The following is a 12,468-nucleotide window of genomic DNA, read 5'->3' on the forward strand; positions in this document are numbered from 1 at the left end:
GGAGTAAGAAAGTTGTTGAGTGAAGGAAAGTCAATTTGTTGTGTTGCCGTTCTTCTACAATTAATAGTAGGAGATGGTCTGGAGGACATTAATAATGAAATTTTAAAAAGCGTAATAAGCGCAGTAAAATCAATCGTGATATTTGCAAAGCAGAGTAATGTATTTGTGTGGGATCTCAGGGTGGGGGACGAACGGGAGGACAAAGCAGAGGGAAACGTAATGCTTTTGGATAAGTAAGCACAAACAAGGTGAAATATCACCTAAGTTATGTTGAAATATTTTTGAAACTGTCGCCATCAACTGGTCTACTGCTACCCAATCCCTCCGAAAAAAAAACAAAAAAAAAAACACAGTCTGATACAGATGTTGAATTGTCAGAAATATACGCTGTTTTAATGCCTTCAGGCAAGGTCACACAGGAGAATTCTGGAAGCGAGTACATTACCAGAAATCGTGTTATTCCCTTAGTAACCACGCCCGAAAATTCATCTCAATCCTAAACATAGTTCAGACAAAGTCCTGTCTCGACAGCTTCTGTGGAACCTTAAAAGAAATAAGGGCAAAATTATTATAGTTCTGATAGCAATTCTTCACTGTCAAATCTACGGTGTAAAAAAATGTACTTGGTCTCCCTCATTGCCAGCAAAGCTGTTGCAAATGTGACATAAGAGATAAACGTCTACTTGGGCGAAACCGGCAAACTTTCGCCTCTGCTTCAAAAGCAGGAGCCTAGGACAACTGCAAACCCTCTTTGGTCATCACTTGATGAGGAAGTAGCCAAGAAGGATGGTCTAGCGGAGCCTGTTGTCTCCGAATGAAATAGATGAAATAGCTTTGCTTTCAGCATCATTTACTACCCAAAAGCAGTGATTCATTATTTAAATTTCAACTGTTTCATGTTCCTGTTAAAAGTTACAGTTCGCATTTTTTGAAAGGGCGTTTTTATGTTCGTAAATAAAAAATCAGTTGTGTTGACATTCCTGTTAAAAAGTGAGTAAAAACATTTGACTACAAAACGGGTTTTTCATTCGAAGTAATTAGAGAAAAACCCGCTACATAAAAAATCAGTTGTATTCAAATTCCTATTAAAATTGAATAAATATATTTTACTGCAAAATGGATTTTTCATTTGAAATGATTAGAGGAAAAAACTCTGTAAATTTTATACATAAGCTTATTATTTCTCTGCCATTTTTGTGAGGGTAATAAAAGAGAAAGGAAATATGGCAACAGTAATAAATTCAGAACTTAACAATTCATTCATAATTTATAATAAAAATGGAAAGTGGCTGATCTGCTGCATGTGTCTGTATTATATGTCCTTATATGCTTGTAGCCCTTGGAAACGGACAACTTAACACGGAGAATAGAGAACTGCACTGACTATTCGTAATGCCCAAACAGTGGTATGTTCCTCTTTTACAACATGATTTTTAAGCAGACTATCAAAAACTGATATTCAGTAGGAGAATGCTGGGGGTTGTTCATAGTATTCAACCACACTTTTTTTTCTACGTATATTGAAACTTCAGAATTTGTCATTTTTTTCATGATGTCTACGTTTATTACTGTAAAAAATGGCAGCAAAACACCGAAAATCGGTTATTTCAGAAACCAGTTATTTTCAGCGGTTTTAACAGGCTGAACTGTAGATGAAAAAAAATTGGTATACCCGAAAACCGGTTCTTTCAGCGATATCCGCTCATCCCTACGACTCCGAACAGATTGAGAGACGCGCTGTTGCGATCGTAACAGGTCGGTATAGACCAGGGCTTCACAACATACGTGCTCGCGGAGCAAGCTGTGAGCAGCAAGGCGCGAGCACGGAGCAGCGCGAGCACGCTACCCCCACTACCGGACCAGAGCGGAGAGTGGGGAGAGTCACGTGGGTTACACATCAGCTGCCGCCAGTCAATGTAAATCCGCGGCCACGTGCAGGGATATCACTCACGAATTATTACTGTGACAAATGAAACAAATAAAGGAGAATGTACACGTGCCACATAATTTTATTAGCTTAGTGTATGCCTCTACATTCGTATTAATTTGTGAACTGTTACACAATAAAAGGTGTCACTGAAGTGTGGGATTCTCTGTTATCCTGTACTTTTTGCCCTTTACAATTACGTCTATGTTCGGAGTAATTGTTCTTGTGCATCGTAGGCGCAGCGTGCAGTTTAAATTTCGATCAGACAATGCGTTTCTCAGGCGCGTGTTGTTACATTTCATTGCAGAGAACAGTTATTCACAAACATACATGGAACCGAACATTGATATTATTGTAGCCGCCAGTTTGTGCAAATGAGGAAATCTATCCTGAGGGAAGTGTCTGTAAAATTCCAAAATGTTTTTCTTGTTCTGAAATTTGTCTCTGTATTCTCTGTCACACTGCAGGTCAATAATTTCTAGTTGCAGCTCAGGACGAATCTCTTCGATATTCGCTGAATATGGAGAGGAGAACAGATCAGAATCACTGTCTAGTGCTGTCAGATCTTGAAAGCGTTGGTCAAATTCTTCCTGAAGGGCAACTAAACTATGTGAATAACGTTCACAGTCTTTGTGAACATCTTGCATGGATGATAATTTAGGAAAATGAGCTAGATTTCCTGTTTCCAGCTGACTCACCCAAAGCGTCAATTTCATTTTAAAAGCTCGTATTCGATCTATGAAATGAGTAATTAGCAGATCTTTACCTTGTAGTGAAATGTTCAAAGCATTCAGATGGCTAGTTAAATCTGCTAAGAACGTGAGATCACATTTCCATGAAGGCTCTTTCAATTCAGGATCACACATGTTATTTATTTCCATGAGCATATTTATCTCATTTAATAGGCAAAAATTCGATTTCATAATTCGCCACGACTAAGCCAGCGGACCTCGCAGGCAGGCAGGCTACCATACTGGATTTCTACATCCTCAAGAAAGCTTTTAAATTGTCTGTGTTTTAGCCCATGCTTCCTTATGTAATTGGTTGCATGAACAACAACACTCATCACATTTTTTAGAGTGATAGTCTTTACACATAAGTTTTCCTGGTGGATCATACAGTAAATGCCCCTTATTTCATTCGGCACGGTCAGTTTTTGCATTTTCTCCTTCAACAGCGCAACGAAACCTAATTTTTTCTCTGTCATCGCTGGTGCACCGTCTGTAGACACTGAAACTAAAGAATTCCACGACAGTCCTATATTTTCAACACTTTCTTCAACACTACTTAAAATATCACCTCCAGTTGTAGTGTTCTTCATGGCTACTACATCGAGGAGCTCTATTAACACCTCTAATAAATATGGAAAGCTGCGCTGTTCCAGTGATATCAACACTTTCGTCCAGAGCTAGAGAATACGCCATAAAATCTTTATAGATATTTGCAAGCTGGCTCTGGATGTCATCTGCCATGTCCTGTATGCGACACATAATGGTCATGTCAGATAATGGCACAATCCGAAACTGTTCAACTTGAGATGGACACAAATGTTCCGCTGCAACTACCAAACATCTTTTATTAAATCGCCATCAGTGAAGGGGCGCAGGGATTTTCCTAAAAACAAAGCAATTTTGTAGCTCACTCTGAGAGCTGCCTCAGTTGATTTTTCTTCGTCGTCCAGATCTTCTTCAGATGCTTCCTTTTAAATTTAAGAACTTCCTGTGCACGATCTGGTCCATCACATTTTCCACTTCCGTAGTCTTTCGCCTGGTTCGACATATAATGTCGCTGCAAATTAAATTTCCTAAAAGAATTCAGCGTCTTGTGACATACTAAACATTTTTCAACACCATCTTTTTCTGTAAACAGATACAATTCCTCCCAATGGGGGTTGAACTGCGAATGCATGGTTGGGGTTATACAACGGCGACTTGACATGATTCTTAAGCAGCGAAGTGACTGTTTGAGCTGATCGTAGTACTTTTTAACGTTACACAGTCGGCGCGAATTCAATAGGCACGCTGCGGTCCTATTCTTACGTGCGCACGCATTTCCTCTCCCTCGCCTCCCTCCCTACTCCGCGACCTTGCACCTGCTCGCGAGCACGTGTCTGAGCAGACGCGAGTACTCGCGCTCAAAACCGGCCAGTTGTTAAGCCCTGGTATAGACCATGAGATATGCTCGGGGAACGTACTTGTGAATCCTTGGAAGAAAGACGACGTATCTACGTCTCGGGAAACTCTTTTTGGGAAAATTTAGAGAACATGTATTTTAGGAAGAGTGTGTGTGACCATTATGCGGTCACCATTGTATATCTCGCGTAGGCATCGTGAGAATAAGATAATATTTAATATTTATATATAATATATATAATTATGATAATACAAGAGGTGTATCTGTTGAGAGGCCTGACAAGCCTGTGGTTCCTGAAAAGGGGCAGCAGCCTTTTCAGTAATATCAGGGGCAACAGTCTGAATGGCTGACTGATGTGGCCTTGTAACTTGATCCAAAATGGTCTTTCTGTACTGGTGCTGCGAATGGTTGAAAGCAAGGGGAAACGACAGCCGTAATTTTTCCCGTGGGCATGCAGCTCTACCGTGTGGTTAAATGATGATGGCATCCTCTTTGTAAAATATTCCGGAGATAAAATAGACCCCATTCGGATATCCGGGCGGGGACTACTCAGGAGGATGTCGTTATCAGGAGAAACAAAATTGGCGTTCTACGGATTGGAGCGTGGAATGTCAGATCGCTTAATCGGGCAGGTGGGTTAGAAAAGTTAAAAAGGGAAATGGACAGGTTAAAGTTAGATATAGTGGGAATTAGTTCGGTAGCAGAAGGAATAGGACTTCTAGTCAGGTGAATACAGGGTAATAAATACAAAAACAGATAGGGGTAATGCAGGAGTAGGCTTAACAATGAATAAAAATAATAGGAACGCGGTGAAGCTACTGTGAACAGCATGGTGAATGCATTATTGTAGCCAAGATAGACACCAAACCTACACGCACGACATTAGCACAAGTTTACGTGCCGATTAACCCCGCCGATGATGAAGAATCTGAAGAAATATGTGATATAAAAGAAATTACCCAAATTGTTAAGGGAGACGAAAAGTCAATAATCATTGGGCACTGGAATTCGAGAATAGGAAAAGGAAGAGAAGGAAAAATAGCAGGTGAAAATGCTCTGGGGGAAAGTACAGAAAGAGGAAACCGTCTGGTAGAGTTTTGCTCAGCTCATAATGTAATCATAGCTAACACTTGGTTTAAGTATGATGAAAGAAGGTTGTATACATGAAAGAGACCTGGAAACACAGTAAAGTTTCAGATTCATTATATAATGGTAGGACAGAGATTTAGGAACCAGATTTTAAATTGTAAGACATTTCCAGGGGCAGATGTAGCCTCTGATCATAGTTTATTGGTTATGAACTGTAAATTAAAACTGAAGAAAGTGCAGAAAGATAAGAATTTAAGGAGATGGGACCTGGATAAACTAAAAGAACCAAAGGTTGCAGAGAATTTCAGAGAGGGCATTAGCGAAGCATTGACAAGAACAGAAGGGGAATACAGTAGAATGGATACCCTTGAAAGATGAAACAGGGAAGGCAGCAGAGGATCAAGTAGGTAAAAAGACGAGGGTTAGTGGAAATCCTTGGGTAACGCAAGAGACATTAAATTTAATTGGTGAAAGAAGAAAATATAAAAATACAGTAAATGAAGCAGGCCATAGGGAATACAAATTTCTAAAATATGGGATTGAGGGGAAGTGCAAAATGGCTAAGCAGGAATTACTAGAGGACCAATGTAAGGATTTGGAAGCATATATCACTAGGGGAGCGGTCTTTGGAGAAAAGAGAACCACCTGCATAAATATTATAAGCTCAGATGGAAAACCAGTCCTAAGCAAACGAAGCAGAATAATGGAAGGAATATATAGAGGGGCCATACAAGGGAGATGTACTTGAGGGCAATATTACGGAAATAGAAGAGGACATATATGAAGATGAGATGGGAGATCACTTGTTATAAGCGAACACTGCCACAAGAATTCTATGCTGCAGTCTCGTAACGCCTTGTCGGACGATAGGATAAGTGTTTTAAGTTAACAAGGGAAGTATGTTGAAACAAAATAAATTTCATGCTGATCTACTATGCAGGACCTATATGACAGGGTAAGAAATATTATAGGGTAGTGGAAGACTGCCTTGCAGGAGCTACATATGAGGATAGGCACAACTTGGGGAAGATTGACATATATAGAGGGTGGGGGGGGGGGAATTAGGTAAAGAAAGGGGACTGGGAGCGAATGGATTGGGAGAAAAGGGGAGGAGGTGAGAACAAAGAGAGACAGAGGAGAAGGAGATGGACAAAGAGATGCGGGAGGAGTAAATGGATTGGGTGAGGGGGCAGGAGGGGATGGCCAGTGAGGGGGAGCAGAAAGAGATGAATAAGAAGAGGTGGGGTGGAGGAGATGAATAGGGAAAGGCGGGCAGGATGGAATGGACAGAGAGAGGGGTGGGTAGGAAGACAGGAATAGGATGAGACAGGCAGGAGGATATGGACAGGGAGAAGGGAGAAAGAGGAGGTGCCGGCCGCGGTGGCCGAGCGGCTCTAGGCGCTCCAGTCCGGAACCGTGCTTCTGCTACGGTCGAAGGTCGAATCCTGCCTCGGGCATGGATGTGTGTGATCTCCTTAGGTTTAAGTAGTTCTAAGTCTAGGGGACTGATGACCTCAGATGTTGAATTCCATAGTGCGCAGAGCCAAAGAGGAGGTGGATACAGAGAGAGGGGGAGGCTGAGGTATATAGAGAAAAGGAAGGAGAAGGAGATAAACAAACAGAGGAGGGAGGGAGAAGGGGAACAGGAGGTAGGTGGAAGGTGTAGAGGGGTAGTGAATGGGTGGAAAAGGAAGAGGGGAAAGGAGGAGATGGACGAGTGAGGGCGAGGAGGATATAGCAGAAGGAGGTGGTAGGAAGGTACGGTTGGAGAAAGGGGGTGGAGGACAAGATGTACAGATAGAGGGGGAGGATTATGTGGACAGAGAGACGGGTGGGTGGGAGGGATGGACCCAGAGAAGGGGAAGAGAAACGTGGGCAATGTATGTGTCAAATGTATTCGCTAGCGAGGCCACGGGGAAAAGTCTTGTACATAATAAATTGAGCAGTTTTATTGATTACTATTCTCAAGGTGTGCATACTGACAAGTATGTCATCGGCATGGTGGATAAGACATTTCGCCACTTTAAGGGTAATACGACAGACGCCGGCTAGTTCAAATCAGAGTGTAACGGAGGTGGAAGAAAGCAGGATGTGTCCGCGGTGGGCAGTGTGCTGGCGAGACCGGAGCGTGCCTGTGTGGGGGCGGCAGCAGAGGGGGGTTGTCGCAGCAGGTGGATGGATGTCGGTGCGGCCTCCCGCAGCTCTTCAGGTATCGATCTCTGGCGCGCGAGCGGCGAGCCGAGGTGTGCCGCCTGCGCCTCTGTCTCTTTCTGCAGCTGTCCGCCGCTCTGCCTGTGGCTGCGACCGCCCCCTCCCCTTGCCCCTCTTCAGCCGCCCCTGCAGCCGCTGGCATCTGCCCGAGTACTGCGAGCTCCACTCCGGAGCCGTTTCCCTCGCACACGTCCGGCTATCCAACTTCTAGCCGTCGCTTACGTCTATACAGGCTGCTCCACATATCTTGACGCCTCCAAGTAACTTTTCGTCTAGGAGCAAACTAAAGAAAAAATGTATCAAGCAAATGTTGTTTTTTCTCGTTGGGTCTGCCGTCGGGTCACGCAATCACCTTAACGTCATGCAATCATCTTCTGGTGAGAATGTTGTCTGCTAATTTCGCCAGAACTGATTCGTATCGTTCATTTCGGGAATCGTTTGGGAATTCAATATTTCAAGATGAACAGTGTCAACAGTGTGCCGAGAATACCACATTTCAGGAATTACCTCTGACCACGGACAACACAGTGGCCGACAGCCTTCACTCGAAGACCGAGAGCAGCGGCATTTGTGTTTTCCGTGCTAACAGACAAACAGCACTGCGTGAAAGAGCCACAGAAATCAATGCTGGACGTATGACAAACGTATCCGTTACGACAGTGCGGTGAAATTTGGTGTTAATAGGCTATGGCAGCGGACGACCGACGCGAGTGTCCTTGCTAACAGCATGACATCGTCTGCAGCGCCTCTCCTAGGCTCGTGACCGTATCGGTTGGATACTAGACGACTGGTAAACCGTGACGTTGTCAGATGAGTCCCAATTTTAGTTGGTAAGAGGTGATGGTAGCGTTCGATTGTGGCGCAGACCCCACGAAACCGTAGACCCAATTTGTCAGCAAGGCACTGTGGATGCTGCTGGTGGCTCCATAATGGTAAATAGGGAAGTGAGTTTAAAGTCCCGTCGACATCGAGGTCATTAGAGACGGAGCACAAGCTCGGATGGTTTCAAGCATGGGGAAGGAGGCTGGCCGTGTTTGTTCAAAAGCACCATCCTAGCATTTGCCTGGAAAATCACAGAAAACCTAAAGATGGATGGCTGGAAGCGAGTTTGAACTGTCGTCCTCCCGAATGCGAGCCCATTGTGCTGACCATTGCGCCACCTCGCTCGGCCCCATAACGGTGTGGGCCTTGTTTACATGTAATGGACTGGTCCTCTGGTCCAACTGATTTATGGATGACAATGCGCAATGTCACAGGTCACAATTTTCCACGATTTGTTCGGAGAAAGTTCTGGAGAATTCGAGCGAATGATTTGGCCACCCTTACGGCCTGCATGAGTCCCATCGAACGTAATCGAAAGGTCAGATCGTGCACAAATTCCTGCGCCGGCAACACTTTTCCAATTATGGTCGGCTATAGAGGCAACATGGCTTCATATTTCTGCAGGGGACTTCCAATGACTTGGTGAGTCCATGCCACATAGAGTTGCTACACTACGCTGGGCAAAAGAAAATCCAACACGGTATTAGGAGTACCCCATAACTCTTGTCATCTCAGTGTAGTTCATCACTGCTTGTTATGCCTCTGTCTTTCGACGTCATAGAGGTACAGACAGCACAGTGATTAGGCGGCTAAAGAAATTATCTTGTTCGCCGTGACACAGTCGCAACAATTCCATTGCTCCCTTTTTGAATGGGTAGTCGCGTATCCTAGCGGGAGTCGACCTTTGACAAGATCAAAATGCACTGCAAGATGTTGAAAACTGATCGATTACCGATTACATTTTTCCCACTCTCTTCCCCCAGTCTTCGAGTACTAGGTGCCCCATTTATCTTGCGATCCTTCGTGCTTCACGGAGATGCGTGAGCCACTTTGTTTTTCGTCATTCAGGTCTATTCGACAGCTCTGGAAGAGTCTGCACCAGCTAACCACTGTGTCATATGATGGTGCGTTGTTGCCACTCACTTCCACCAACTGAGGATTTATGCAGCGTTGTCAAATGCAGAAAATCGATCACCGTGTGACATTTCACTTTATCAGTGGGCCTCTAGCGACGTGATACGGTACTGTGGCGCAACACGGGGAACAGCGGCATAGAGTTACCACTGTGAATAATTTCGTAGGCCTTTGAATAAGTCGTTTAGTCATTTGAACAAGTCGTTTAGTGAACATCTATCATAACGATACCAGTGTAATTGCAACATGTCCAATGCTGCCATTGGGGTGAAGGGGGGAGGGGGTTTGATGTAGCAAAATTTTTGATTGAACTAAGGCAGGAACATTGGCTATACTTTCATTGTGAATTCAGTTCATGCTTTCGTGCTCGTATTGATGCAATTTTTCTTTTTTGTTAATTCCGAAAGTTGTTTCTTTGCATTATGCAAATACATTTATTATACGTAAGATTGCATTTGCTCGACGCAAATATAAATGCTTATATATGAAGGAAACCAGTAAACCCATATTAAAGTTTTTCACTTGTTGGTAACCTTGAAGTTCTCGAGTAACTGCGTCTTTTATGTATTAACATCAGAGATAACTAAATGATACAGAACATCGTATTCGGCGACGAACCGGCCGCTGTGACCGAGCGGTTCTAGGCGCTTCAGTACGCAACCGCGCTGCTGCTACAGTCGCAGGTTCGAATCCTGCCTCTGGCATGGATGTGTGTGATGTCCTTAGGTTAGTTAGGTTTAAGTAGTTATAAGTCGAGGGGACTGATGACCTCAGATTTTAAGTTCCATAGTGCTTAGAGCCATTTGAACCATTCGGCGACGAGCGATGTCAGCGAGTTGTTGATACTTTACTTTTTGAACACTTATGCTGTTATGATGTGCATAAAAATGGAGAAACTTGTTATATCGCGAGAGATCACTTGTTAGAAGCGAACACTGCCACAAGACTATGCTGCAGTCTCTTAACGCCTTGTCGGACGATAGGATAAGTGTTTTAAGTTAACAAGGGGAGTATGTTGAAACAAAATAAATTTCAGGCTGATCTGCGCGGCTCTGATGCCTCTGTCCCAGGTTCCAAACTACTTATTGACCCTCTCTCGTATTACAGCCTCTAGACATATAATTGTGGGATATACACTGTTAATTATTGCTGTAATTATTGATTAGTAAATGTGAAATTAGGTTTAAAATTTTACAAAGCCTTCTATCAATGGAGCGTAAGCTGCGATCTGTACAAAATGTTAAAATTCAGTAAAACGGTCTCTATCGCAAGTTGTTTACTGTATTTTGATTGGCAACCGATTTCTGAACAATTACGCCCCTGCTGTTACGGATCCTGCTCCGTCCACCGCCAGCAGCCTCCATCAAGGTGATTACAGCTTGAAGATGCTCTTAGATTATAGACCGAAACTGGTTGCCAACCAAAATGAACGTCTTTTGAATGATTTCGTGAAGCCTTCAGCTGCCATTTTCTTTATTTTCTGTACGATTGTACAATTTCGGCCTTAGACCACTTTCAAGTATTTTACGGATGATTTTTTGTTAGCAGATTGTATCATATGTGTCGTTGCTCCTGTGACATCATGTCACGCTCATAGGGGCAACGACGCATATAACATAATCTGCTACCAAAAAATCATCCGCAAAATACTTGAAAGTGGTCTAAGGCCGAAATTGTACAATCGTACAGAAAATAAATAAAATGGCAGCTGAAGGCTTCAAGAAATCATTCAAAAAATTTATCGCAGCTGCGGACCCTATCGCATTAAAAATTATAAAATGAACGTCCGTTGTGATAGATACTGTTTTACTGAATTTTAAAATAATAATAGCTGTTTTTATGTTCTTTTTACGACAGTATTTATATTGATAATTTAACATCGACGTTTTAGAGTCGACTTTTATCATCCATCGATGTATAGATGACGGTGATGAATTGGAAATCAACGTCGGTGACTTGCCAAGTTCGCACACACACCCCTACCTAGGCTGCGTTGGTAGTCAGCTGGCGACTACTGCTGCTGCTGCAATTCAATAAGGCGAGCGAGGAGGCGTTACTAAGGGCTGCTGTTTGTGTCCGCAGGGCCCTCCGCCGCAGCCTGGCCAACTAAAGTTCACTGTGGCGGAGACGTGCGAGCGCATCAAGGAGGAGTTCAACTTCCTGCAGGCGCAGTACCACACGTGAGTACCACCTCACTGCATACCCTACCTTTGCCAGCAAGGTCGCCGGATCTTTCCCTAACTGAGAACGCGTTTGGAGCACTATGGTCAGGGCCCTCCAACCAGCTCAGGATGCTGACGATCTAACACGGCAGTTGGACACAATTTTGCACATTATCCCTCAGGAGGTCGTCCAATAACTCTTTATCAGTCAATGTCGAGCCGAATAACTGTTTGCATAAGCGCTAGAGGCGGACCAACGCGTTATTGCCTTTCTCAGTTTGTGAAGCTTCTTCTCTTGAATAAAGTATCCAGTTTTTCTGAAACCGTAATCATTTGTCTGTCTGTACATGTACATCACACCTATCGGTTTCCATTTCATTCGGGTAATTCCTCCGTGATGCGTCTTCTTTTTGTCTTATAGGGTATTATAAAAATGCTATTACAAGTTAAAAACAAATTGAAATAGAAAATATTGACAAAGAACAGAAATTTGTTTTCAAGACAAAGCATAAACCCATTTCACTTACAAATATCACGTGTTGCATCGTAGACGAGTTTCTTCCGTTTTTTGATACAAAGATGGTGCACATCCGAGAAAGAATGGCTTTACCGTCCCCAAGTTATGTAACTAGTTTTAAAAATATACGGAATTTTACTCGCCGTAAATCTCTTTAACTAAATAATTAACAATATTCTCCACATATTATATAACGTATAATATGTTATATAATTTAGTAAATTTAATATACGAGTATTACACAGAACTTAAATATGTAGAATTGGTAATATTTAGAAATGCTTCCGGAAATACAATGTCATGGCTCACAACAGCAAATGCTGTAGAAAATGGTGTTTTGTTGTGTACCTTTCTTCATGTGATTCTAGAATCGGCTACTAGTTTGAAACTACGACCAGGAAACGTTATACGTTCCTAGGTACACTTTCCCGAAGGCGCAACACTCGCACCTACTACTACAGGGTGTTCCCTTT

General features: G+C 43.0%; 1 protein-coding gene across 1 annotated transcript in view; it reads left to right on the forward strand.

Annotated features, from left to right (window-relative positions):
- The window catches only part of LOC124804704 (protein groucho), a 721,164-nt gene that overhangs the window by 404,264 nt on the left and 304,432 nt on the right, over window positions 1-12,468 (forward strand). The window contains exon 2 of the mRNA XM_047264963.1: window positions 11,399-11,496. Coding sequence (XP_047120919.1) covers window positions 11,399-11,496 — 98 coding nt within the window. The remainder of the gene's footprint in view (window positions 1-11,398; window positions 11,497-12,468) is intronic.

The sequence above is a fragment of the Schistocerca piceifrons genome, chromosome 7, assembly GCF_021461385.2.
Source record: "Schistocerca piceifrons isolate TAMUIC-IGC-003096 chromosome 7, iqSchPice1.1, whole genome shotgun sequence".
NCBI classification, from domain to species: Eukaryota; Metazoa; Arthropoda; class Insecta; order Orthoptera; family Acrididae; genus Schistocerca; species Schistocerca piceifrons.